The sequence below is a fragment of the Nipponia nippon genome, unplaced genomic scaffold (assembly GCF_047370975.1).
Source record: "Nipponia nippon isolate SJK-2023a ecotype South Korea unplaced genomic scaffold, ASM4737097v1 scaffold_34, whole genome shotgun sequence".
Classification (NCBI taxonomy): domain Eukaryota; kingdom Metazoa; phylum Chordata; class Aves; order Pelecaniformes; family Threskiornithidae; genus Nipponia; species Nipponia nippon.
In genome coordinates, this window is record NW_028262352.1 from 3,944,032 (window position 1) to 3,970,228 (window position 26,197).

Here is a 26,197-nt window from a genome sequence, read left to right on the forward strand (position 1 = left end):
GCCTAAGCATCATAGTGCTCTTCCTCTATAAGCAGCGAAGGAAACTTTTCTTGGAGTGATGCAATTTAGTATGAATTTAGCATGGTTTGTTAAATTTTCATGATCAGTTTGACTCATGTTAATTGCTAAATTAGCAGTTTAAGGGAGGCTGCTACTTCGGTATTCAAGAAGTGCTGAAGTATTGAAACTGGTACGTAACATCTCACTCCTTTTGTTTCACTAAAATTTCCCCTTATTGTTAAACACTGGTTCAGCTATGGCACTGATATCAACATATGGATTGCTGGTGGTACTGAGGCATTTTAAATTACGATACTTAACATAGATTTGCTGCAAGTAAGGCTGTGAGAGCACAGTGCATCTACAGTGATCTTATCTGTAATACAAGCTCACCTATGGTAAAAACAAGGATGGGGGAAAAGTGATGGTTTGGCAGCACCATCAGACTTTGCTCTTTTTGGATGTTAGTAAGTTATGTTGTTTGCCAGTGAAAATTATGTAGTCTGTCTATTCTTTTGGAAGTTGAGTCATCGAACAACTTTATAATATTGGCATATGCACTTTGTGCAGAATTAAAATGTTTATTAAATAATTGATGAATTTGACAGTGATTACATGCATATAGGTGTATATATAAAGAGGTTATATAAATTAAAAAATGAACTATGCTGCTTGAAAATAACTCCTCCTAAAACATCATCTTTTTCCAGATTTGTATTATGGTGGAGAAGCTTTCTCTGTAGAGCAGCCACAGTCCTTTACTTGTCCATATTGTGGAAAGATGGGTTATACGGAAACATCTCTTCAAGAACATGTTGCTTCTGAACACGCAGAAACATCAACAGAGGTGGTAAGCTGCTTCAGCGTTGTTTTTCAATTACAATGAAAGTATATGAAAATTTCCAGGAATTTTTTTTTTTTTTCTTGAAGTATGTGTTCATTTAAATGCTGACTAGGAAGGTATGTACCATACATACATACACACACACCATGCTGGTGTTTTCCCTCTTGACTCCTTGAGCTACTAACAGTCCCCAACTCAACGATCCTACATCTGCCTACATCATCACTGTTACCTCTCTACAGACTTTCTCACAGCTCTCTCTCAGCAGTCTGAGTCAAGGTTATGCAGCTGAGTCCTTGGATCCTTGGTACACAGGCCACTAAATCCTGGTGTTACAGAGAGGGTTAAACCCTTGTAAAAATAAATAGCTTTTAAATATATTGACTTTTTTATAAAGTGGCCCTTGCTGTTTCCCTTTACCCCCTACCACTTGATTTTCCTGATGGTTTCAACAGTAGCAATTGGTGTAGAGCAATTATACACCGTATAATAGACTACTGGAACAATTGTTTTGCTTCTGTTTTTGTCAGTAAGCGTTCTGATCTCCTAAAGTTTTTATATCTAGGTCATAGAATCATAGAATGCTTTGGGATGGAAGGGACCTTTAAAGGTCATCTAGTCCAACCCCCCTGCAATTGGCAGGGACATCTACAACTAGATCAGGTTGCTCAGAGCCCCATCTAGCCTGGCCTTGAATGTTTCCAAGGATGGGGCATCTACCACCTCTCTGGGCAACCTGTTCCAGTGTTTCACTACCCTCATCATGAAAATTTTTTCCTTATCTCTAGTCTGAATCTACCCTCCTTTAGTTTAAAACCATTACCCTTTGTCCTGTCACCACAAACCTTGCTAAAAAGACTATCCCCATCTTTCTTGTGGGCCCCCTTTAAATATTGAAAGGCTGCAATAAGGTCTCCCTGCAGCCTTCTCTTCTCCAGGCTGAACAACCCCAACTCTCTCAGCCTTTCCTCATAGCAGAGGTGTTCCATGCCTCTGATCATTTTTGTGGCCCTCCTCTGGACCCGCTCCAACAGGTCCATGTCCTTCCTGTACTGAGGACCCCAGAGCTGGACGCAGTACTCCAGGTGGGGTCTCACCAGAGCAGAGTAGAGGGGCAGAATCACCTCCCTCGACCTGCTGGCCATTCTTCTTTTGATGCAGCCCAGGGTATGGTTGGCTTTCTGGGCTGCGAGAGCACATTGCCAGCTCATGTCCAGCTTCTCATCTATCAGTACCCCCAAGTCCTTCTCCTCAGGGCTGCTCTCAATCCCTTCATCCCCCAGCCTGTACTGATACCGGGGATTGCCCTGACCCAGGTACAGGACCTTGCACTTGTCCTTGTTGAACCTCATGAGGTTCACATGGGCCCACTCCTCAAGCCTGTCCAGGTCCCTCTGGATGGCATCCTGTCCCTCAGGCGTGTCGACTGCACTGCTGAGCTTGGTGTCATCTGCAAACTTGCTGAGGGTGCGCTCGATCCTGCTGTCTATGTCATTGATGAAGATATTAAACATCACTGGTCCCAGTACAGACCCCTGAGGGACACTAGATGTTACTGTTGCTTGTGCCAGAAGGTCTGAACTTTTTCCGAAATGTGAGGTGACTTCTTTGCTATGTAAACAATAAAATAATAAATAACTTGGATTTTTATGCTATTAGAAATGGTTTGTTCTCAGCCTTCATTACAGTGTTGAGAAACTACATGCTTGCACCGCTTAGTGTTCTGACTACTTTCTTTTTAGAAAAGTCTGTAGCCCTGTTTTTAGATTTCCCATTACGGTGCAGGGGTATGTTTTGTATTTATTTTTAAAGCTTATTTCACTAATTCAACAGTTATGTGTGTTAGCAATCCTAGGTTAAATTCTTGACCAATAAGTTTGGGTGTCTTTCCAGCAGTGGGAGATATATTCATGTTTGTGTGTGAATGCTGTTTATGCCTGAGGAATGTATGATTATAGAAGGAAATTCAGGGAACTGTTGTCTAGTTATTTGTGCAGTAGATTCCTATAAAAATGTGCATGCTTGAGGAAAATTATTAAAATCTTAATAAGTTGTGGAGAAATGACTTGTGTTTTGAACTTGTTTTTTCTGACCTCTAAGCTCTCTTCACTTCTTGAGAAATTATGTGGGGGAAGGAGAATATCTCTCATTAGAGCCTGCTAAGGGCCTTATGAGAAGGAGTAATAGAGGAGGTAAAATTGGTCAACCTGTTCTGAGACTCAAAGGTGTCCTGGTCTTTCCTAAGAACATATGAACTATTGGCATATATTTCTTTATTTTTAGAACTAAAACCTCAGTAATTATTCTCCCTGGTGACCAATGATAGAACCCGAGGGAACGGCAGGAAGATATGCCAGGGGAGGTTTAGGTTGGACATTAGGAAAAGGTTCTTCACCCAGAGGGTGGTAGAGCACTGGAACAGGCTCCCCCAGGAGGTAGTCACGGCGCCAAGCCTGACAACATTCAAGAAGCATTTGGACAATGCCCTCAGACATATGGGGTGAATTTTGGGGTTGTCCTATGCAGGGTCAGGAGTTGGACTCGATGATCCTTGTGGGTCCCTTCTAACTCAGGACATTCTATGATTCTATGATTATTTCTTCATTAAATGATTAAGGATAATGGTCAGCAATACAGGGCAAGTGCAGATGGACGTGGCTGGCATTATGATGATTGTTACTGTTGCTGTTGGGTTTCAGTAGCGTGGAGTGATTAACAAAACACAGCATTCAGGTAGAAGCTTTTTGGGGTTGCAGCTCTGAAAATTGTAAGAAATGCCACCAGATATCATCTTTTGAATCAAGTTTCAAAATTAAGACATCAGTTTTCTGTTACTCAGTCACACTTAGTGGTTTCATTCTGTATTTAGTAAGGCAGAAACTAGACTGAACTGAAAAGACCAGGTGGGGTGGGTCAAACTTGGCTCACTGCCAGGTGCCTACCAAGCTGCTCCATCTCACCTCCCTCCCCAGCAACAGGATGGGTAGATAATATGGTGAAAAGCTCATGGGTCAAGATAAGGACAGGGACATTACTCACCAATTACCATCACAGGCAAAACAGACTCAACTTGCAGAAATTAGTTTAATTTATTGCCAATTAAACAGAGTAGGACAATGAGAAATAAGAACAAATCTAAAAATGTCTTTCCCCCCCATATGCCTCCCTTCTTCCAAGGCTCAACTTCACTCCCAACTCCTCCTCAAGAAGGGTAAAAGTGCAAAAACTTGTGGGTTGAGATAAAGACAGTTTATCAGGGAAAGTGAAAGCTGTCTACGCAAGCAAAGCAAAATAAGGAATTCATTCACTCCTTTCCATTGGCAGGCAGATGTTTAGCCATCTCCAGGAAAGCAGGGCTTCATCATGCATAATGGTTACTTAGGAAGACAAACACCATAATTCTGAACATCCCCCCTTCTTTCTTCCCTGTGGTTTTTATTGCTGAGCACAATGGCATATGGTATGGAATATCCCTTTGGTAAGTTGGGGTCAGCTGTCCCAGCTGCGTCCCCTCCCAACTTCTTGTACATCCCCAATCTATCTGCTGTTGGGGCAGTGTGAGAGACAGAAAAGGTCTTGATGCTGTGTGAGAGCTGTTCACTAATAGCTAAAACATTGGTGTGTTATCAGTGCTCTTTTGGTCACAAAGCCAAAGCATAGCACTATATGGGCTACTATGAAGAAATTTAACTCTATCCCAGCCAAAACCAGTATACTCGTATAAATAGGGAGGTGGTGGTAATAAGAGAACAGATGTAGAAACTGTCGAGTCAGCTGTGATGTTTGGAGCCTAACTGGCTTAAGGCTTTTTAATAATCTCCTGGATTTCTTTCAAAGTAATATGGCGATCTGTTAATTTTAAGGGATGTTAAAAGCGTGGCCACTTTCTCCAGCCCAGGACTCCCTTCTGCTCAGCTGCTGAAGCCCAGCCCGGGGACCTTGGGCCTCTGCCTAGGCTGAGGGATGCAGCTGCCACTTTCCCGTTTGCAGGTTCAACCAGTAGCAAAGCTGAGCATGTATTCCAGAGACCTGTACACACACAGAGGACACTGACATGGTCTGTCACACAGATGACCACAGACACGGTGCTGCCTTCAACAGCACCTACATGTAGGACTTGCATAAAACATAAGTATAGGCAGCCAAGTCCCCTTCCTCCTCTTCAGCTGGTAGAGATAGAAGGTCACTAGTGAAGGTACACACGTGATACTCTCTAGATTCACAAACACGTGCATATTCACTGTGTTCCCTTGAGTACCGGCATGGCCCCCTTTGTCTGTCCAGTACCCCTGCCTGGATCCCAGGCTCTCTTACCTGCTTCACAGGTCTACTTGCCAGCTAGTCCAGCTTGATGCTCACTAGCAAATACACATGCACTCATCCCACAGGCACTCCACATTCGCAAGTCCCCCTGGGCATACCAGCACAGACCCTTGCCTGCTTCTTACTCCTGCCTAGACTTGAGGCTCCTCCCTGCTCATTAGCTAGTCCAGCTTGAAGTTTGCTAGCGAATACACACGCACACCAGGTTTGGGGAAGATGCAGACACCCACCCCCCCTTTCCCCCACCAGCTGGCACCAGGCACCACGTGGGCTGTGCCTGGTGGTCCTGCCCCAGCCACCAGTGCTGGGCCCCTCACTCACACTGGTCCCCCCCATTTGCTGTTTTTTGGGACACATACCATTCCCAACCCAGTGGCTGGAGGCAGAGACCATGACTCGCTCCAGTAGCTGATGTTAAGACCCCACTCAGTCCAGTAGCTGACACCACAGGCCAGGGGTGCCTGTGCCCCTGGTCTGACTGGAGTAGCTGACACCAAATCCACTCGTGACAGCCCCCCCTAGTAGCTAGCACTCCAGGCACAAAGTTTGTAGTACCCACCCTAGGTCTAGAGAGCTATGGCCCCTCCAACTACTGATGCTTGTTCCAGTAGCTGATGCCACAGGGGCACCTACAGCCCCAGTCTGACTCCAGTAGCTGGCACCAAATTTCATGCACACATACACAGGTCTCACCAGTAGCTGGCATTTAGTCCTTGCAGCATACACACACACACATGGGGTAGAGAGTGAGATTATGCAGAGAGATTGTTAAGATTTTATAAGACAGGACAGACTGCGGTCATCAGGCTCGGGGCTCAGCCAGACAAACATAGTGACCAGCTCTGTTTTACATGCGACCAGCCTGCTTTATACCCCTTTCTGTCTACCCTCCCCTTTGTTCCTCCCTGCTCTCTCTTACCCCTGTATGTCTCTTCATTGGTTTGTATGGTTCTATTGATTCCTTCACCCCTCCCAGTCTGGTGCCTGGGGTCTCCCCCTTAGTTTACAGTCTTATCAGTTGCAAAGTCCAGGTTGATCTCCCTGGAAGAGTAGTTAAGACCTAACATACTGTGTGGAAGTTTCTCCTTTCTGGCTTATTAACCTGTGGTCTGTCAAACTTTAAGGCTGGCCTGCAAAACTGTTGCAAAGGACTTTTAAAGCACACTTCTCTCAGGTGGATGCAGTCATTGGGAGGAAAAATAAAAATAATAAATAAAGGTTGCTATGGCAGTAAGTGTCCCTAGGCTTTTTTTAAATGTGTGTTTAGGCTTAAGGAAAAAACAAAACTATAATGCCATCTCCCAAAATACTTGGTAGGAATAAGGAGTTTTTCTTCTCTTCTCTGCCAAATCTCTATTTGCATGTTACTTCAGTGAGTGGTCTCAGTGATGATACTTTAATGAATATTCGCATCTGGTTTCATTCTCCTTCCCACATTTCTCTGGTGAGATGAATGAGAAGTTGCTTGGGGATTCAAAGAGCAGTAAATGAACTTGATAATGTCATATGCAGGTACATATAAGCAGTAATCCTGTGTAACCAGACCTACTGTCTGTGCTGGAATTGACATATAAAGACAAGTTTGAAAGCCGAAACATTGCAGATAGGATTTGAAAATTTTACTTTTTGGTTTCCATGGTATTATTAAAAGCATAATTACAAGGACAAGTTGGTCTTAAAAAGGTACTAAAATTAACAGCTGCATTTGAACACATTTACTGTTTTAAACCTGTGGCTGTTTAGATATAGGATTAGAATGTGATATTTAAAGTATAAGAATCCATGTCAAGTGATCAACTCTGAATTATGTGTTTTGTGATTTGTGTAAAGTTGGTTGTGTTTGGTTTTTTTTCTCGCTTTGTTGTTTCAGATTTGTCCAATATGTGCAGCATTACCTGGAGGGGATCCTAATCATGTCACAGATGACTTTGCAGCTCATCTTACACTGGAACACAGAGCTCCTAGAGATTTAATATCCTTTCTTAAGTTGAGGGAAAAGGGATAGACTATTCCTTATAATAGCTGTAACTACTTGTTTTGACTTCTGTAGTCAAGTGGCTACATCACTTTTGCTTATTTTTTAGAATTGGTGTTTAGTTATAGGGGATCTGTATGTCTGAATTTTTTATATGTATATATATTTATATTTATCAGACTGTGAATGGGCTTTAGGTGTAGCTTGACAATGTGGGTGTGTGTTTTTGTTTTATTCCTGATAGCAAAACCTTTTAAAGATGTTTTTGACACCCAGCTGCTTCTTTCTGCACTGCAGTTTTTACCCTTCTTGGTCATTAGTTCTGATGCCATTTTGTGTACGGGAAAGCAGCAATCCAGATGCAATAGTGTATTATAGATAATTATGAGACTGAAAGCAGTAAATTTCACCAAAAGCAAATGTGTCAGAGAATGCTTTGAACTTTGAGTGATTTTAAGTGTTTGATTAGTTTTATCACTATATTTCAATAGGGTAATTTCAGCCTGTTATTTATTGACTTTTTTAAGATATAACTAGAAGAGCTATCAGGAGACTTCCTAGGGATTAGGGCTGTCTTTCAGTTATCTGAAGATTGTAGTGATATAACTACTCTCGATGACTGAAGAGCTCAAACTGTCAGTTTCTTTGCACTTTAAGTACAATTTTCTTCTGCGTTACTTGATCTTAGGAATAGTAATGTGGCTTGTTTTTTTGCTGTACAAATACCTACAACGTAATTTCAGAAGGTACTCTTACTTCATGGAAGTACAGGCCATCATGAAAAACTCAAGTTCATTATATCTACTGCTAGCAACATTAGAGGAAATGGTTTCACTTTGGTTGTGATCTGTATTTACATTTAAATTTGTTAGCATTTAAATTGTCAGTCCCAATTACATAGTGAAATTAACTTCCTATTGAAGTGGATGACGTGTTGGATTAGAATTCATGCTTCTGGAGCTTTTCCTCCCCCTCCCACATCAGTGATGTCAGATAACTTTTAATTGGGAAATGTGTGTTTATTACTAGCTACATAAGAGCTAGAGAAATTAGAATAATCTTTTCAGTTACTGAGTAAGGCAACAGTGTCAGTCATCATGAAACTGATGGGCTTTATAAATTGGACCATGTTATAAATAATTATTGAAAATGCATGTGGAAGTTTCTGTACAGCATTGCTTTAGCAATCAGTGTTACCAAGTCCACAAAACTTGATAGAGAAATTTTTTCTGCACTAGCTGTTCCATGTTGGGTGCTATTTCATGTCTTCTGACAGCTAAGACTAAAAGGAAGAAAAAGGGGGAGAGATTTCCCCTTGCCCAGTTGCTAGCAGTTTAGGAAACGATATTGTCTTTTGTGTAGCAGTTGGAAGGGTTTTTTAAGCTGTTTTAAATGGCTGCACATATTTCTTGTGAGGAATCCTGTGCAGCCACTACAAGATATACACCTTTATCCTTGGAGACTCTGGACAGCTCTTCAAATTACAGTTTCTTTCATAAACAATTTTCAACTGTTTTGCTGCTTAAAACATGACTTTAGTCTTGACCATGTAAATGGTTCTAGCTTGGTTGTTTTCAGTATATGTTTGCAATGAGTTAAGAGTTCCAAATGCTTTTCTAACCTCAGCATAGTTGGGTGAGACATCAATATACTCTTAACTAGTATTTAAATAATGTTGTTTATCTTAAAAGAACTTTGAAAGGTGCAGTTAGCAAGCTACTAAGATCCTTTTCTAAATGAGACCAAGGCTGCAATTTTTCAAAGGATTTATATTAAGGATATTCTAGTTATCTTATTTCCCAAGTTTACTTTAAAAAAAATCCCAGAATGGGGGCATTTTTTCTATAAGATGTAGCTATGGAAAGCTTCCCAAACTGCATGAGAGCAGTAGTCAATCAGTAAAATATTATTGACAATGTTCTGTCACTACCAGTATGCAGTATCAACAGATTCAAAGGAGGAACAAACCAATCTGTGCTAGACAACTATACTCTGTCCCAAGGGAGATTTTTTTCACCCCCTCCTAAACTCTGCAAGTGAAATGTTTTATAGAATCATAGAATCGTTAAGGTTGGAAAGGACCTCTGAGATCATCGAGTCCAACCTGTTAACCTAACTGCCTGGTCTACCTCTAAACCATGTCCCTAAGCACCACATCCACACGGTTTTTGAATACTTCCAGGGACTGTGATTGTACCACTTCCCTGGGCAGTCTGTTCCAATGCCTAACCACTCTCTCTGTGAAGAAATTTTTCCTAATATCCAATCTAAATCTCCCCTGGCATAACTTGAGCCTATTTCCTCTTGTCCTACCACTTGTTACTTGGGAGAAGAGACCAACCCCCACCTCACTACAACCTCCTTTCAGGTAGCTGTAGAGAGCAATAAGGTCTCCCCTCAGCCTCCTGTACTCGAGACTAAACAACCCCAGCTCCCTCAGCCACTCCTCAAAAGACTTGTTCTCCAGACCCTTCACCAGCTTCATTGCCCTTCTTTGGACACACTCCAGCACCTGTCTGTCTTGTAGTGAGGGGCCCTAAACTGAACACAGTACTCGAGGTGCGACCTCACCAGTGCCGAGTACAGGGGCACTATCACCTCCCTGGTCCTGCTGGCCACACTATTCCTGATACAAGCCAGGATGCCGTTGGCCCTCTTGGTCACCTGAGCCCACTGCTGACTCATGTTCAGCCAGCTAGATTTGAAAGAGTCAATTCTTCCTGAAAGTATTTATTATAGTAACTGGATATTCTTACTTGCCAAAAGAAGTCTAATAATTTTTCAGTCTTAAATTTCTCAACTCAGTGATATCATGAGGAAATGAATTCTACACCATAATTGTACGTTGTGTGATAAGTACTTTGGGCACCAGTCTGATACAAATAATAGATTTTTATAGAAGTGATAAACATGCTATTTTTGGAAATAAGAAAATTGGAGATAAGGTGAGCTAAAACTACTAATTTAGAAATTGGAAAAATAAGATATGTCCAAGTACATTTTTTCCTACCTTAGTAGTTAATTGCACTAGTGCTTCTTAATATAAAAAGAAGCTTTAGCTAGACTGTCTTGGCAGAACTCATATGTTAACACTGTTCTGGGAAAGATCATCTTTAAATGATTTGCTGATAGTCTCTTAGTATGTATGAAAAAGCTTATATTTCAAGTCATAGCTTTTATAGACATCTCCTAAGAAATGTGGGAAATAAAGAAAGTGAAAGGGCTTGTTTTCATAATTGGAGCAAATGGAGTTTGTGTGGAGAAAGAGAGGGAAGATGAAGCAAAGGGGTGTGACAGAAGTGCTGAATCCTCTGTTGACCTGTAATTCCTTGAAGACTGCGGTGGGTGAAATTCTTTGGATAAAAGTATAAAATGCAATAATTACTGTGTGCTCTTGGTAAGAATGGCAATAAAACTTTGCAGATTATTTTCAGTATTTAAATACCCTTCTTTCCCAATTTTGATGTTAAAATCCTTATGTCTGTTATGTGTTCTGCTGAATATGAATCATCGGTTTAAATTACCTAGTAGAAAACTTTGATCCAGAAGGCAAGAAATCCATCCTGACATTTTTTTTAGACATGATAAAAAGCCTGGGAAAGATTAATTTGGTGCAAGCAGCCCTGGGTACCTTGGGTTCAGATCTATAGGTCTGACTGGCACCATAGCTATGATTGCATTACACTTATAAAGTTGAATTATTGTTTTATGAATGAGGAATAGTATGTTGCCTGATTATTCCACCTAGTAAATGTTCTTGCTGTTTAATACTTGATAGCAAAAGACTTTTCTTAACTGCTTGGTTACGATGAATCTAGTGGCGTTCGGCACGTACGTAGAATGTTTCACCCAGGCCGGGGTTTGGGAGGCCCCCGTGCACGTAGATCAAACATGCACTTTACTAGCAGTTCCACTGGTGGGCTTTCATCTTCTCAGAGTTCATATTCTCCAAGCAATAGAGAAACCATGGATCCTATAGCTGGTAAGAGCTGTAACCACTGATTTTAGCTCAGAGTCCTTAAATAGACTTTGAAACAAAATCCAAGATGATAATAGTTGCCTTGTTTTTCTGTGTTTTGAAAAAAAAATATATTTTATATATATATATAAAAAATATATATATGTGCTTCCCAATTTTGTGCTGTACTTGAGTTCATCAAGATGAAATTGGTTCAATTGGAATATTATTGATAGACGTTTAAAATGTGCTCATTTTACTTTCAGATTACAGTTTGATTTTTAGGAGGTCTTTTAACTCTCTTTTAAAATTCTTAAATAACTGTATTTTAATAAGCATTTTATACAGAGCTGAGCAACAGCCCTGCCTTAAGGTTGTGCAAAGGGAAGGTAAGCCTGAATTCAACCTCAAGCTGACTGAACACAAGTAACTCATGATATGAAGGAGACTGGACTCTTGTCTCTGCTTGGGGCAGAAGAACCTTCCCCCTTCCCCTAAAGTGCCCCTACGTAACAGAGACGATGCTCTGGGGTTGGAGAATGAAGAGCACATGAGTAATGGACAAGATCCAGGAAAAGCCGACCGTTGATCCAACCATCCACCTGCATTAGAACCAGTGCCACCAGAAAAGCACATAAAGTATTAGTAAACGGAGACTCCTTACTGAGAGGCATGGAAGCACCCATTAGCCATCCAGACAATTTCTCTAGAGAAGTTTGCTGCCTACCAGGAGCTCGCATTTGTGACATCACTGAGAGGCTGCTGAGCCTGGTGAACCCTACGGATTATCATCCACTCCTACTATTCCACATAGGGTCCAGTGATACTGCGACGAGGCAACTTAGAACCATCAAAAGAGACTATATGTCCCTCGGAGCAATGTTAAAAGGATCTGGAGCACAAGTGGTGTTCTCCTCTATCCTCCCAGTCAGAGGAAGGGGTTCAGGAAGGAGAAGATTAATTGAACAGGTGAATGCCTGGCTGCGTGGCTGGTGCCATACTCAAGGTTTTGGCTTCTGTGATCATGGATCTGCCTTTGAGAAGCTGGGTCTGTTGGGAGCTGATGGGATTCACCTGACCAAGTGGTGCAAGAGGGCCTTCACCAACAAGCTGGCCAGACTTACAAGGAGGGCTTTAAACTAGATTTAGTGTGGGGGAAGGGGATGGAGTTCTGAGCAATAGAGAAGAGCCAGGGGCTGCTAATGTATTAGGAACCAACAGGGAAACACCTGTGAAATGCCTCAAAGGTATTAGGGCATGTTCCTCTAAAAGGTGACAGGGTGGATAGCCCAGCTGAAGTGCCTCTATACCAATGCACACAGCAAGGGTAACAAAGAGGAGGAGCTGGAAGCCACTGTGCAGCTAGAAAGCTATGATCTAATCGCTATTGCTGAAACATGGTGGGACGAATTGCACGACTGGAGCGCTGCAATTGATAGCTGTAAACTGTTCAGAAGGAAGGAGGGGTGGGGGGGTTGCCCTCTATGTTAAAAAAAAAAAAAAAAAAAGACTGACTGCACAGAGCTGTCTGAAAAACAGCAACGAACAGGTTGAGAGCTTATGGGTAAAAATTAGGGGCCAAGCCAACAAAGGAAACCTTGTGGTTGGTGTTTACTACAGGCCCCCAGATCAAAGGGAGCCTGTTTGATGAAGTGTTCTTACTTCAACTACAGGAAGCAGAATGCTCACAGGCTCTGATCCTGCTGGGGGACTTCAATCACCCTGACATCTACTGCAGTGATCATGCCCTGGTGGGATTCACAACTTTGAGGAATATGGGCCAGGTGAAGGGTAGAGTCAGGACCCTGAATTTTAGGAGAGCAAGCTTTCAGTTGTTTAAGGAACTAGTGGATGGGACCTTGTGGGAAACTGCCTTCAGGGACAAAGGAGCTGAACAGAGCTGGCAGCTCTTTAAGGACATATTTCTTAGAGTGCAAGAGCTCTTGATTCCCATGTGTAAGAAATCGGGCAAGGAAGGCAGGAGACCAGCATGGCTGAGTAAGGACCTCCTGGTCAAACTAAAGTGTAAGAAGGAAATGCACAGGCAGTGGAACCAGGGACATGTATCCTGGGAAGAATATAGGGACGCTGCCTGGATGTGTGGACATGGGACCAGGAAAGCTAAGGCACAGTTGGATCTGAATTTGGTGAGGGATGCAAAGAATAATAAGAAGGGCTTCTACAGGTACATTGGCCAGAAAAGAAAGATTAAAGAAAATGTACCCACCCCCAATAAATAAGACATGCGAACTAGTGACAGCTGATGTGGCGAAGGCTGAGGTGCTCAACAATTTTTTGCCTCAATTTTCAATGCTAATCTCTCTTAAAAGCATAGAATCATAGAATCGTCAAGGTTGGAAAAGACCCTTAAGATCATCGAGTCCAACCGTCAACCTATCACTGCCAAGTCCATCTATACCATGTCTTCAAGCACCGTATCTATCCGTTCTTTAAATACCTCCAGGGACTCAACCACTTCCCTGGGCAGCCTGTTCCAATGCTTGACCACCCTCTCGGTGAAGAAGTTTTACCTAATATCTAACCTAAACCTCCCCTGGTGCAGCTTGAGGCCATTTCCTCTCATTCTATCACTCGTTACTAGGGAGAAGAGACCAACCCCCACCTCGCTACAGCCTCCTTTCAGGTAGTTGTAGAGAGCAATAAGGTCTCCCCTCAGCCTCCTCTTCTCCAGGCTAAACAACCCCAGCTCCCTCAGCCGCTCCTCATAAGACTTGTTCTCCAGACCCTTCACCAACTTCGTTGCCCTCCTCTGGACACGCTCCAGCACCTCAATGTCCTTCTTGTAGTGAGGGGCCCAAAAGTGAACACAGTACTCGAGGTGCGGCCTCACCAGTGCCGAGTACAGGGGCACTATCACCTCCCTGGTCCTGCTGGCCACACTATTCCTGATACAAGCCAGGATGCCATTGGCCCTCTTGGCCACCTGGGCACACTGCTGGCTCATGTTCAGGCGGCTGTCAACCAACACCCCTAGGTCCTTTTCTACCAGGCAGCTTTCCAGCCACTCCTCCCCAAGCTTGTAGCATTGCAAGGGGTTGTTGTGACCCAAGTGCAGGACCCAGCACTCAGCCTTGTTGAACCTCATGCAGTTGGCCCCAGCCCATCAGTCTAGCCTGTCCAGGTCCCTCTGTAGGGCCTTCCTACCCTCCAGCAGATCGACACTTCCACCCAACTTGGTGTCGTCTGCAAACTTTCTGAGGGTGCACTCGATCCCCTCATCCAGATCATCGGTGAAGATATTGAACAGGACCGGCCCCAACACTGAGCCCTGGGGAACACCAGTCGTGACCGGCCACCAACTGGATTGGACTCCATTCACCACCACTCTCTGGGCTCGGCCGTCCAGCCAGTTTTTAACCCAGCATAGAGTGCACCCATCCAAGCCGTGTGCAGCCAGCTTCTCCAGGAGAATGCTGTGGGAGACAGTGTCAAAGGCCTTACTAAAGTCCAAGTAGACAACATCCACAGTCTTCCCCTCATCCACCAAGCGGGTCACCTTGTCATAGAAGGAGACCAGGTTAGTGAAACAGGATTTCCCTTTCATAAACCCATGCTGGCTGGGCCTGATCCCTCGGTTGTCCCGCACTTGCTGCATAATGGCACTCAAGATGATTTGTTCCATGACCTTCCCCAGCACCAAGGTCAGGCTGACAGGCCTGTAGTTCCCGGGATCCTCCTTCTGACCCTTCTTGTAGAGGGGCGTCACGTTTGCTAGTTTCCAGTCATCAGGGACCTCCCTGGTTGACCAGGACTGCTGATAAATGATGGAGAGTGGCTTGGCCAGCTCCTCCGCCAGCTCCCTCAGTATCCTCGGGTGGATCCTATCTCGGCCCATCGACTTGTGGACATCCAGGTGGAGGAGCAGGTCAGTGACTGCCACCTCTTCAACAACTGGGACTTCACTCTGCGTCCTATCTCCTTCTCCCAGCTCAGGGGCCTGAAAAACCCGAGGATGACCAGTCTGACTATTAAAGACTGAGGCAAAGAAGGCATTAAGTATCTCTGCCTTTTCCTCATCCTTCGTGCAAGGTTACCTTCTGTATCCAACAAAGGAGGGAGATTCTCCCTGGCCCTCCTTTTGTCACTCATGTATTTATAAAAACTTTTTTTGTTGTCTTTAACGTCGGTGGCCAGTTTAAGTTCCAGCTGTGCCTTCGCCTTTCTGATCTTCTCCCTGCATATCCTCACAACATCCTTGTAGTCCCCCTGAGTCGCCTGCCCCTTCTTCCAAAGGCGGTAGGCTCTCCTTTTTTTCCTGAGTTCCAGCCAAAGCTCTCCGTTCAGCCAGGCCGGTCTTCTCCCCCGCCTGCTTGACTTGCGGCACATGGGGACGGCCTGCTCCTGCGCCTTTGAGATTTCCTCCTTGAATAACATCCAGCCTTCCTGGACTCTTTTGCCCTTCAGGACTGCCTCCCAAGGGACTCTGTTAACCAGACTCCCGAACAGCCCAAAGTCTGCCCTTCTGAAGTTCAGGGTAGCGGTCTTGCTGACCCCCTTCCTTACCTCTCCACATCTTACATCTCCCTTCCTTACCTCTTCCCACATATCTCAAGGCATGGACTGGGGGAATGAAGTCCCTCCCATTGTAGGAGAAGGTCAGGTTCGAGACCACCTGAGGAACGTGAATGTACACTAGTCCATGGGACCTGACGAGATGCATCCCAGGGTCCTGAGGGAATTGGCTGATGTAGTGGCCAAGCCACTCTCCATCGTATTTGAAAAGTCATGACAGTAAAGCGAAGCCCCCAGTGACTAGAGAAAAGGGAAACATCATGCCCATTTTTAAAAAAGGTAAAAAGAAGGACCCTGGGAACTACCAACCAGTCAGCCTCACCTCTGTGCCCAGTAAGATCGTGGAACAGATCCTCCTGGAAGACATGTCGAACTATATGGAAGGCAGGGAGGTGATTAGAGACAGCCAACATGGCTTCACCAAGGGCAAATTGTGCCTGACTAATCTGGTGGTCTTCTGCGATGGAGTGACTGCATCAGTGGACAAGGGAAGACCTACAGAGGCCATCTACTTGGACTTCTGTAAGGCCTTTGACACAGTCCCCCACAGCATTCTTGCCTCTAATCTGGATAGATATGAGTTTGACAGGTGAACTGTTAGACAGATAAGGAATTGACTGGATGACTACGTCCAAAGAATTTCAGTCAATGGCTCAATGTCCAAGTGGAAACCAGTAATGAGTGGTGTCCCTCAAGGGCTCATACTGGGACCAATACTGTTTAATATCTTTATCGACGATGTAGACAGTGGGATTGCATGCACCCTCAGCAAGTTTGCAGATGACGCCAAGCTGAGTGGTGCAGTTGATTCGCTAGAGGGAAGGGCTGCCATCCAGAGGGACCTTGAGAGGCTTGAGGAGTGGGCCTGTGTGAACCTCACAAAGTTCAACAAGGCCAAGTGCTAGGTCCTGCGCCTGGGTTGGGGCAATCCCCAGCATCAGTACAGACTGGAGATGAATAGACTGAGAGCAGCCCTGCAGAGAAGGGTTTGAGGATATACTGGTGGATGAAAAGCTGGACGTGAGCTGGCATTGTGCGTTTGCAGCCCAGAAAGCCAACCGTATCCTGGGCCGCATCAATGCTGCTTTTCTTGCAAGAGCTGATATGTGAACCGCACGGAGTTTAACGAGGCCAAGTGCTAGGTCCTGCGTCCAGTGTGCGTCCAACTCTGGGGTCACCAGTACAAGAAAGACATGGACCTGTTGGAGCCGGTCCAGAGGAGGGCCACAAAAATGATCAGAGTCATGGAATGCTTCTCCTGTGAGGAAAGGCTGAAAGAGCTGGGGTTGTACAGTCTGGAGAAGAGAAGGCTGCAGGGAGACCTTATTGCAGCCTTTCAGTACTTAAAGGGGGCTTATACGAAAGACAGAGAGAGACTTTTTATCAGGGCCTGTAGTGACAGGACAAGGGGCAATGGTTGCAAACTGTAAGAGGGTAGATTTAGAATGGATATAAGGAAGAATTTTTTTTCGATGAGAGTGGTGAGAAACTGGGACAGGATGCCCAGAGAAGTTGTGGATGCCCTATCCCTGGAAGTGTTCAAGGTCAGGCTAGATGGGGCTTTAAGCAACCTGATCTAGTGAAAGATGTCCCTGCCTACAGCAGGGAGGTTAGACTAGATGATCTTTAAAGGTCCCTTCCAACCCAAAACATTCTATGATTTCTGTGTCATATTTTGGACAGGTTTAGGAGAATTTTCACTTCCAACAATCACGCAGGCATGTTTTTAGGATTTACAGATATAATCTGTAAGTATTTTTTCAACTTTATGGTTTTCAAGAATAAGTTTTATTTAAAGAGGTAAAAATAATTGACCAAGAAGTTGATTTTTTAAAAAAGCCATAATTTTTCCTAATGTAAAATCTTAAGACATCAATCTTACACTTGTATAGTGAAAGATGATAAGTGTTAGGGAAACTTCAGAACTTCCTGCACTTATCTAAGTTCCTGCTGTTATCTGCCTTTGCTTCACACCCTGGAAGGGCACAAATGTTTAAACTGGAGCTTCTTATTGTTGGGCTATGATTCCTTGAGCGGCAGTGAACCAACTTAAAAGTGCATTGCTTTTGAAAGAGGAAGCTGCAGGTCCACCCCCACCCCCCTTTCCATAGGCATAGTTCCTTTGTCTCTGTTGTGCTGGCTGCCCTCTCTGAGCTGATTTAACTCATTGAAATGGCAGAAAAATAATAGAAAAATTTAGTTTGGAGTTGACCTCTGCAGATTGTCTATTTCCAACCGCTTTCTCAAAGGAGATCTATTTAGATCAGGTTGATCAGGTTGCTCAAGGCCTCATTCAGTTGAGTTTTGAATGCCTCCAAGGACAGAGATCCTATAGCTTCTCTGGGCAACCTATTCTAGTATTTAAAAACCTTCACGTTTTAAAAGGGGGGAGTGAGGGGGATACAAAAAATAAAACCCTTTGGATATAATTGGAATTTCCCATGTTCCCTTTTCTGACTCTTGTCCTATTGCTGTATGCCTCTGAGAAGAGTCTAGCTTAGTCTTCTTTGTATCTTCCAATCGGGTAGATTCAGACAGCAATATCTTCTAAAGTATTCTTTTCCAGGCTGAACAAACCCAGTTCTCCCACTCTTTCCTCATGTACTGTGTTCCAGCATCCTGATCATCTTGGTGGCCCTCCACTGGACTTGCTCCATTATGTCTATGTGTCTCTTGTCCTGGGGAGCCTAAAACTGGACACAGCACTCTGGATGCGGCCTCGGCAGTGCCGCACAGAGGGCAAGTATCACTTCCCAGGACCTGCTGGCTGTACTCCTACTACTAAAAATATCCCAGCAAAAGAGGATGAAAAATTTTCTGTCATCTTAGTGAGTTAAGTTAGGTCATGGGTCTGTAAAGCACTAAAGTTGGTGCAAGAAGGGAGGATGTTTGTATGTCCTGGAGTGCAAGGCTTCCTCTTACCATTACAGCGGGTGTTAGTTCAGCCGAGTTAAATGTGAAGTGGCTACCTTGGTTTGTTTCAGCCTCACAAGGCCTTCCCATTTAGGAGCATGTGTAATAAAATGGTATTCCTTTGAGTCTTTTTTTTTTTTTTTGGTGAAATGTTTTTTGCATTCAGAGAATGTAGTGCAGCCTGGCTGGATGTCTGTGTCATGCCAAGCCTGTGTCTCAAATTCACATCTGCTACCAGGGTTCTGTTAAGCTGTACTCAAAGTGATCTTACAAACAGTGAGGATAAATACATCTGTCTTACCTGGCAGCGTTATAAATCTTCCAGAAGTTAGAACTTGTGCTTGTAACAGACCTGTAAACGTTATTTATTTATTTTTCTCCTTGTGGTGGTTATCAGTAATTATTGAAATAAGATATTATTGGTAGTTAATCTTGATATGATTAGCTGTGCTGATGAAAAGTGACTTGAGCATTTACTGTTGGCATTTCAAGTGTTCCTGATGCAAAGAGCTACTGCACTGTGCTTTATTCCCCTAAGAAAAGCCTAGTTTCAAAGGATTATATCTTGAAAGTAACATGTAAGGAAAATTTTTGACCTGTAATAACAACTTGCAGCTTTAATGAGGGTTGGATGGATAGGGGAACAAAATAATCTACTACTTCTGCCCTCCTTGTATCAAACACAACAAAGTAGTACTCACAACTTTGTGTGGAATATAATCTGTAGTAAATCACTGAGCAATAACTTATTATTATCATTTATTTTGGGAAATGCTTAGCATAGACAGAATTTGTCACAGTCTTGGACTTTGAAGGAAAGAAATCCAGGCTAGACTTATTTATTTATTTTTTTTATTTTTAGAATTTCTTTTTTTCCAGCAGAGGTTGAAAGTCTCACAAAAAGTCCTGCTGCGGTGAAATATTTTTCATGTAATACAACATTTGAAAAATCTTTCTGAACTGAATATTTTCTAAAAATGTCTAAAATGATGCTGTAATATTTGTCTTTTTGGCAGCACAGCTTGCCTCTGGAATATGCATTGAAGGTGCATGGCGGGGATATAAAGCCACCAACTGAAGTCAGAATTGAAGTGGTTTCTTAGTAACTATTTTGTCTTGAAGATAAAATTTTAGAGAATTGTTGCACAGGATATTGCTTATGTGGTATCCCCCATAGGTTGACTCTTATTGGTTTACAAAGCTTTAAGCTTTGACTTTCCTATTTATGTACAGTTCTTTAGATGATTCTTAATCTTCCTTACCCTATGGGCTTTGAGACATGGGATGCTTGTAATGGATAGCCCATGAAGCTTTTCAAATCAATATGATTTGTTCATTAATTTCATTGATGAAGGGTTTTAGAAAGCAAAGGAATTGATTTACTGGTATTCAGGACATATTTATGCTGTCATGTGATATGTATTTAAGCAGATTTCACTGTAGAAACTTCTCTCTCTTCTGGCAGAACTTTTATCTCAGTTATCAGGCGTGAGACGTTCTGCGGGGCAGCTCAATTCTTCTGGCCCTTCTGCTTCTCAGTTACAGCAGCTGCAGATGCAACTGCAGTTGGAGCGACAGCATGCACAGGCAGCAAGACAACAACTGGAGACTGCACGCAATGCAACTAGACGCACTAACACAAGCAGCATCCCCACCACTCTTACACAATCTATAGCAGCAACCAATACATCTAACACAGAAAACAATCAGCAGACTATACAGAATTCTCAGTTTCTTCTTACAAGGTAACTCTTCTGCCATTTCTGTTTTCCTTGGTCCTGTTATGAACATAGAGTACAGTGAAACTACTGCCAGATCCCTAATGAAGTTTGTAGTTGAGATACTATGCCTTTGTTTGCATTTGTAACATCTCCTTTTCAACCCTGCTGTGTGTTTGTTCCTAAGCAATGAATAAATATTACTTGCTGTTTCTCAATTTGAAGAGAAACATAAGGGATATTACTTTGGTAAACTGTGCTTGTTTACCCTACTACTTCTGATAAAACAAGAGCCTTTACAATAATATGTTTCTAACTTTTATGCTGATAATGTGAGGGGAGAGAACTTAAAAGGTAGTTTTATTTAATAGGAAATGAATCTTTAATGAAGGCTGAAGGTTGAATAGAGGTTTATATATAAAGTATTTTGGATGAAAAAAGCAAATAAGGAATGTGCTATTAATAAGCAGAATACATGTCTGTTTCAGAAAGTATAGTTAGATCCTAGAGTTCTATAGAATAGAATAGTTCAGTTGGAAGGGACCTACAACGATCATCTACTCCATTCTGCTATAGAAGAGTTGCCCACTCTCATTCCAGCTCTTTTAGGAGGTTTAGAATATCGATTTTCTGGATTCAAGGGAGGGTGTTTTTCAATTAGATGTTGAGAAAGAGCACAGGCATTTAAACAGTTTCTGTGTCTAGAAACCTGGGTTGGGACAACTTATTGCCATCATGCTGATTTTTATCAAAACTTGTGATACTATCTCAATCCAAAACTTTTTGAAAATACTAACTTTAATGAAAGTATCTGCAAATGTCAGTCACTGATCTTGTGAGCTAGGATAGAACTGGAGCAAGCAATTTCCTTGCTTCTATTAGGTGATGGTGCATGCACTGATAAGTGAAGTGAATGATGTACTGTGCTTTGGGAATCTCTGGGCATTATGTGTGTAGTAATGTATTTTGTCATGCTTGCATTTAAAAGTTGTCCTGGGGACAAAATGAGCACTTACGGGATGACTGGAGAATTTTAACACCCCTTAAAACAAAACCCCTCTGAAGGGAAAGAAACTTCAGAAATAGCTATTTTTTTCCTTCAGCCTTAGAATCCACTTCTATGAAGTTTTTTGAAGCATCTAGGAACAAGTTTGTTAAATGTCTGTATTCTTGCATCAGGAGTGCCAGGTGTCGTCAGATCTGTACATGTCAAAAGAAGTGCAGCAGTACCTAGGTTGTTTCTCAAAGGAACGGCTTTCAGATGTTATTCAGCATGCATCAGTCCAGCTGTTTAGGCAATTAGTGAAAGTCCATTTTGTTGATGATGCTACTAAGCCTGTCTTCTCTCTTTCTGTGACGCTATGCAGGTTGAATGATCCTAAGATGTCAGAAGCAGAGCGTCAGTCAAAGGAAAGCGAACGGGCAGACCGCAGCTTGTTTGTTCAAGAGCTTCTACTGTCCACTTTGATGCAGGAAGAAAGTTCCTCCTCAGATGAGGACGAACGGGGAGAGATTGCTGATTTTGGTGCTATGGGCTGTGTAGATATTATGCCTCTAGATGTTGCTTTAGAAAACCTAAATTTAAAAGAGAATAATAAAGGAAATGAGCCTCCTCTTTGATGGCATCCCACTTTGCAGACAATGTCCTCTGTGCTGTATTTGCCAATGAAAGTGGACAACAACTATCTTGGGTTTGTTTTGGTGATTGTAATTTCAGGTCTGTCACTCTTGTTACAATTGTGTACATTCAAAGGAAGAGAGAAAAGATATATACGATAATCATTTTCACTTAACCAATTTTTACTTTTAGCAGGTAAATATAGGTTGCAGTGCGGAGAAAAAAGCTCTGCATCCTGTAGCTTGACGTGCAAAAAGCTCTCCTAATACTCCACGTTCAAACTGAAGAGAAAAAAAAGAAAAATCTCTAATAAAGCTGCTGTGTGTATTTATGAATATTAATGAATAAAAATTGCTTGGATGGTTTACCTTAACTACTGCATGATTTTTTTTTTTGCAGCGTGCATGAGTTTTAGTGACCTTGTCATTTAAAAAATGTAAGTACAAGGAGTAAAACTATAAAACCCGAAAGCTTTCCCATTATTCAAAGGTAATGTGACAAAAAAAAGATTAATGCTCACTAGCAGTTCGTGGCTGTGAAGTAGCCTTTGAGTAACACATGACCGATGACCTTTTTATGTGCTCTCCCTGCGTATTAATGCAAACTCTGCAGTGGGCTATATTTTTGCTTCCGGAGTGTGACGTCTTGCTATATCGTGACCACTATGTTGCTCTGTTAGACATCATATCCATGTGAAATTGAACTTTGTATTCATTTGTAGGAGACAAAAACAAGGGCCACTACTGGAATCTACCACAAAGGGCTTCTGTGTGCCCTAAAACCAAATTTTGTTCACCTTTCTTGAAAGTTTTCCTTTTTGTGTTAAATATACTTTATTTAGGTGTAAATGATCCATATATTCACTGTTGGGGGGGGGGGGGGGGAGTTAACCTGGATTACGATGTCTTAGTTCTAAGCCTTCACAGTCCTTATCATTTTGAGTTATTTATGTATTTGCTTCATAGTTTGCAGAGACTCCTTAGTATCAGGAGAGCTTGAGGATTTGACTTCCCAGATATCTCCATATGTTACAATTGAATTCTTAATGCTAACTTCCTATCAACCTTTATTTATTGGGTTTTTGGGTTATATTTCTGACATGAAAAATAAAGCCTTTTTAATTGAGTCATGCTACCTATTTGCCTATACTGTTAATCCTATAAGGGTTTTTTGTATGGATTATTACAATAGCCCCAAAGCAAGGGACAGCAAGGCTTTAGTTATTTGGAATGTAAAGTTAGCTTATAAAGATAAAAATGCACACAACTTCTGAAAATTAGACTTGAAAACTTGATGATGTTCCTAAGAGAACTGTGATATGTATGTTAATCTAAGGTAACAGCAACAAAAGAAGCTACCCCATAGGTTGACATTTGAGTTCCATTCTCATTTTCTCAATTCTCAGATTCTGATTGTTTCCATTTAGTATTGTATTAGCGTTGTTTTTCTTTTACTCTCTGCAACAGAAAATGTTTTAAGGGAACTTTTTACACTTCTTCTGGTTATCTCAGGAGTTACCCTCAATAAAGACTCATTTTTAATTGATTGTTGAGGGTGTTAAAAAAAAATAAATCAAACTGTAGTCTTTTCGTACACATCTTCTGCACATTACCCTACCTTCCCTGAGACAGTCCCAACAGGCAGACAGGACCCATGATACGGAGGATTCCCTGTCCTCTCTCCGCCTGGCTGAACACAGTGACTTAAGGGATAGGGGCAATGGCGACAAGTTCCTGTCTGGCGCAGCAGGCGCGTCTCCTCTGTGACTGCCCCACCTTCCCAGGTGCCCTTGCATAATAGGTATGAGGCTCTGCAAGTGGAACCGAACGAGGACGATGGTACATCTAGCTCGGAGGTGTCGCCGAGGTTAAGTCGGCCTACACCCTGCATCAAAACCATTTCCACAAAGAAAAAAAAGACAGGTCACTGTCATAGGAGACTCTCTCCTGAGGGGAACAGAAGGCCCGATATGCAGACCGGACCCACTTCTTAGGGAAGTCTACTGCTTCCCTGGAGCCCGGGTTAAAGACGTGAAGAGAAAGCTTCCTACCCTGGTACAGCCCTCAGATTACTGCCCATTCTTGATTTTTCAGGTAGGCAGCGAGGAAGTTGCAACTAGAAGTCCGAGGGCAATCAAGAGAGACTTCAGGGCCTTGGGGCGACTGGTTAAGGGATCAGGAACACAAGTAGTGTTCTCTATCCTTCCAGTTGCAGGGAAGGATGAGGGAAGACACAGGAAGAGCCAGCTGATCAATACCTGGCTCCCAGATTGGTGTCACTGGCAGAATTTTGGGTTTTTTGATCATGGGTCAGTCTACATGATGCCAGGCCTGCTGGCGACAGACAGGGTACACCTGTCTCAAAGGGGGAAAAGGATCCTTGCGCAGGAGTTAGCAGGGCTCATTGAAAGAGCTTTAAACTAGATTGGAAGGGGGAAAGGGGTAAAACCAGGCTTGCTAGAGATAAGCCTGGGGGCGGCACACCAACATTTGAGGGACAGTGTGCTAGCGAGGTCCTTTGGTCTGCCGTCTCAGTGGAGGTAGGGGATGGAGATCCATGCGGCAGCAAAGACGCAAGGGCTATGGATATGTTAGAAACCATGGGAGCACCTGAGAATGGACACATGGGAACTAGGGCTTCTCCCCCCAAAAAGGCGGCAGGATCAATAGCCCAACTGAAGTGCATCTACGCCAATGCACGCAGCGTGGGCAACAAACAGGAGGAGCTGGAAGCCATTGTGCAGCAGGAAAACTATGACATAGTTGCCATCACGGAAACATGGTGGGATGACTCACACAACTGGAGTGCTGCAATGGAAGGCTATGAACTCTTCAGAAGGGATAGGCAAGGAAGGAGAGGCGGTGGGGTAGCCCTGTACATTAGGGAAACTTTTGATTGTCTAGAGCTTGATGATGGTGATGAAAGGGTTGAGTGTTTCTGGGTAAGAATCAGGGGGAAGGCCAGCAAGGCAGATATCCTGGCGGGAGTCCGTTATAGGCCACCCAACCAGGATGAAGAGGCAGACGAAGTATTCTATAAACAGCTGAGAGAAGTCTCACGATTGCTAGCCCTTGTTCTTGTGGGGGACTTCAACTTACCAGATGCCTGCTGGAAATAGAATACAGCAGAGAGGAAACAGTCTCGTAGGTTCCTGGAGTGTGTGGAAGATAACTTCCCGACGCAGCTGGTGAGGGAGCCAACTAGGGAAGGCACTCGCTGGACCTGTTTGTGAACAGAGAAGGCCTGGTGGGTGATGTGGTGGTCAGAGGCTGTCTTGGGCACAGCGACCATGAAATGACAGAGTTTTCGATTCTTGGAGAAGTAGGGAGGCGGGTCAGCAAAACCACTACCTTGGACTTTAGAAAGGCAGACTTTGGCCTGTTCAGGAGCCTGGTTGAGGGAGTCCCTTGGGAGGCAGCCCTGAAGGGCAAAGGAGTCCAGGAAGGCTGGATGTTATTCAAGGAGGAAGTCTTAAAGGCGCAGGAGCAGGCTGTCCCCATGTGCCGAAAGATGAGCAGGCAGGGAAGATGACCGTCCTGGCTGAACAAAGAGCTTTGGCTGGAACTCAGGAAAAAAAGGAGAGTTTACCACCTTTGGAAGAAGGGGCAGGTGACTCAGGAGGACTACATGAATGTTGCGAGGTTATGCAGGGAGAAAATTAGAAGGGCAAAGGCCCAGCTAGAACTTAAACTGGCCACTGCAGTGAAGGATAACAAAAAATGTTTTTACAAATATATCAGCAACAAAAGGAGGGCCAAGGAGTATCTCCATCCTTTACTGAATGCGGAGGGAAACATCGCCACCAAGGATGAGGAGAAGGCTGAGGTACTTAATGTCTTCTTTGCCTCAGTCTTTAATAGTCAGAGTGGTTATCCTCAGGGTATTCAGGACCCTGAGCTGGGAGATGGGAAGCAGAATGAAGCCCCAATAATCCAAGAGGTAACAGTTAGCGACCTGCTTCTCCACCTAGATGCCCACAAGTCTATGGGGCCTGATGGGATCCACCTGAGGATAATGAGGGAGCTGGCGGAGGAGCTTGCCAAGCCACTTTCCATCATTTATCAGCAGTCCTGGTCAACCGGGGAGGTCCCAGCTGACTGGAAGTTAGCTAATGTGACGCCCATCTACAAGAAGGGTCAGAAGGAGGATCCGGGGAACTACAGGCCTGTCAGCCTGACCTCGGTGCTGGGGATGGTTATGGAGCAGATCATCTTGAGCGCCATTATGCGGCACGTACGGGACAATCAGGGGATCAGGCCCAGCCAGCATGGGTTCATGAAAGGGCAGGTCCTGCTTGACCAACCTGATCTCCTTC

At 43.5% G+C, this 26,197-nt stretch overlaps 1 protein-coding gene across 2 annotated transcripts in view; it reads left to right on the forward strand.

Moving 5' to 3' along the window:
* LOC104023398 (E3 ubiquitin-protein ligase KCMF1-like) overlaps nucleotides 1-22,255 on the forward strand; it is a 56,316-nt gene extending 34,061 nt beyond the window's left edge. For both annotated transcript variants that reach the window (XM_087770980.1, XM_087770979.1), the window contains exons 3-7: nucleotides 711-850; nucleotides 7,038-7,139; nucleotides 10,950-11,124; nucleotides 20,012-20,291; nucleotides 21,632-22,255. In XM_087770980.1, the coding sequence (XP_087627106.1) occupies nucleotides 711-850; nucleotides 7,038-7,139; nucleotides 10,950-11,124; nucleotides 20,012-20,291; nucleotides 21,632-21,884 (950 nt within the window). In that variant the 3' untranslated portion in view covers nucleotides 21,885-22,255. The remainder of the gene's footprint in view (nucleotides 1-710; nucleotides 851-7,037; nucleotides 7,140-10,949; nucleotides 11,125-20,011; nucleotides 20,292-21,631) is intronic.
* The last annotated feature ends 3,942 nt before the right edge of the window (nucleotides 22,256-26,197 follow it).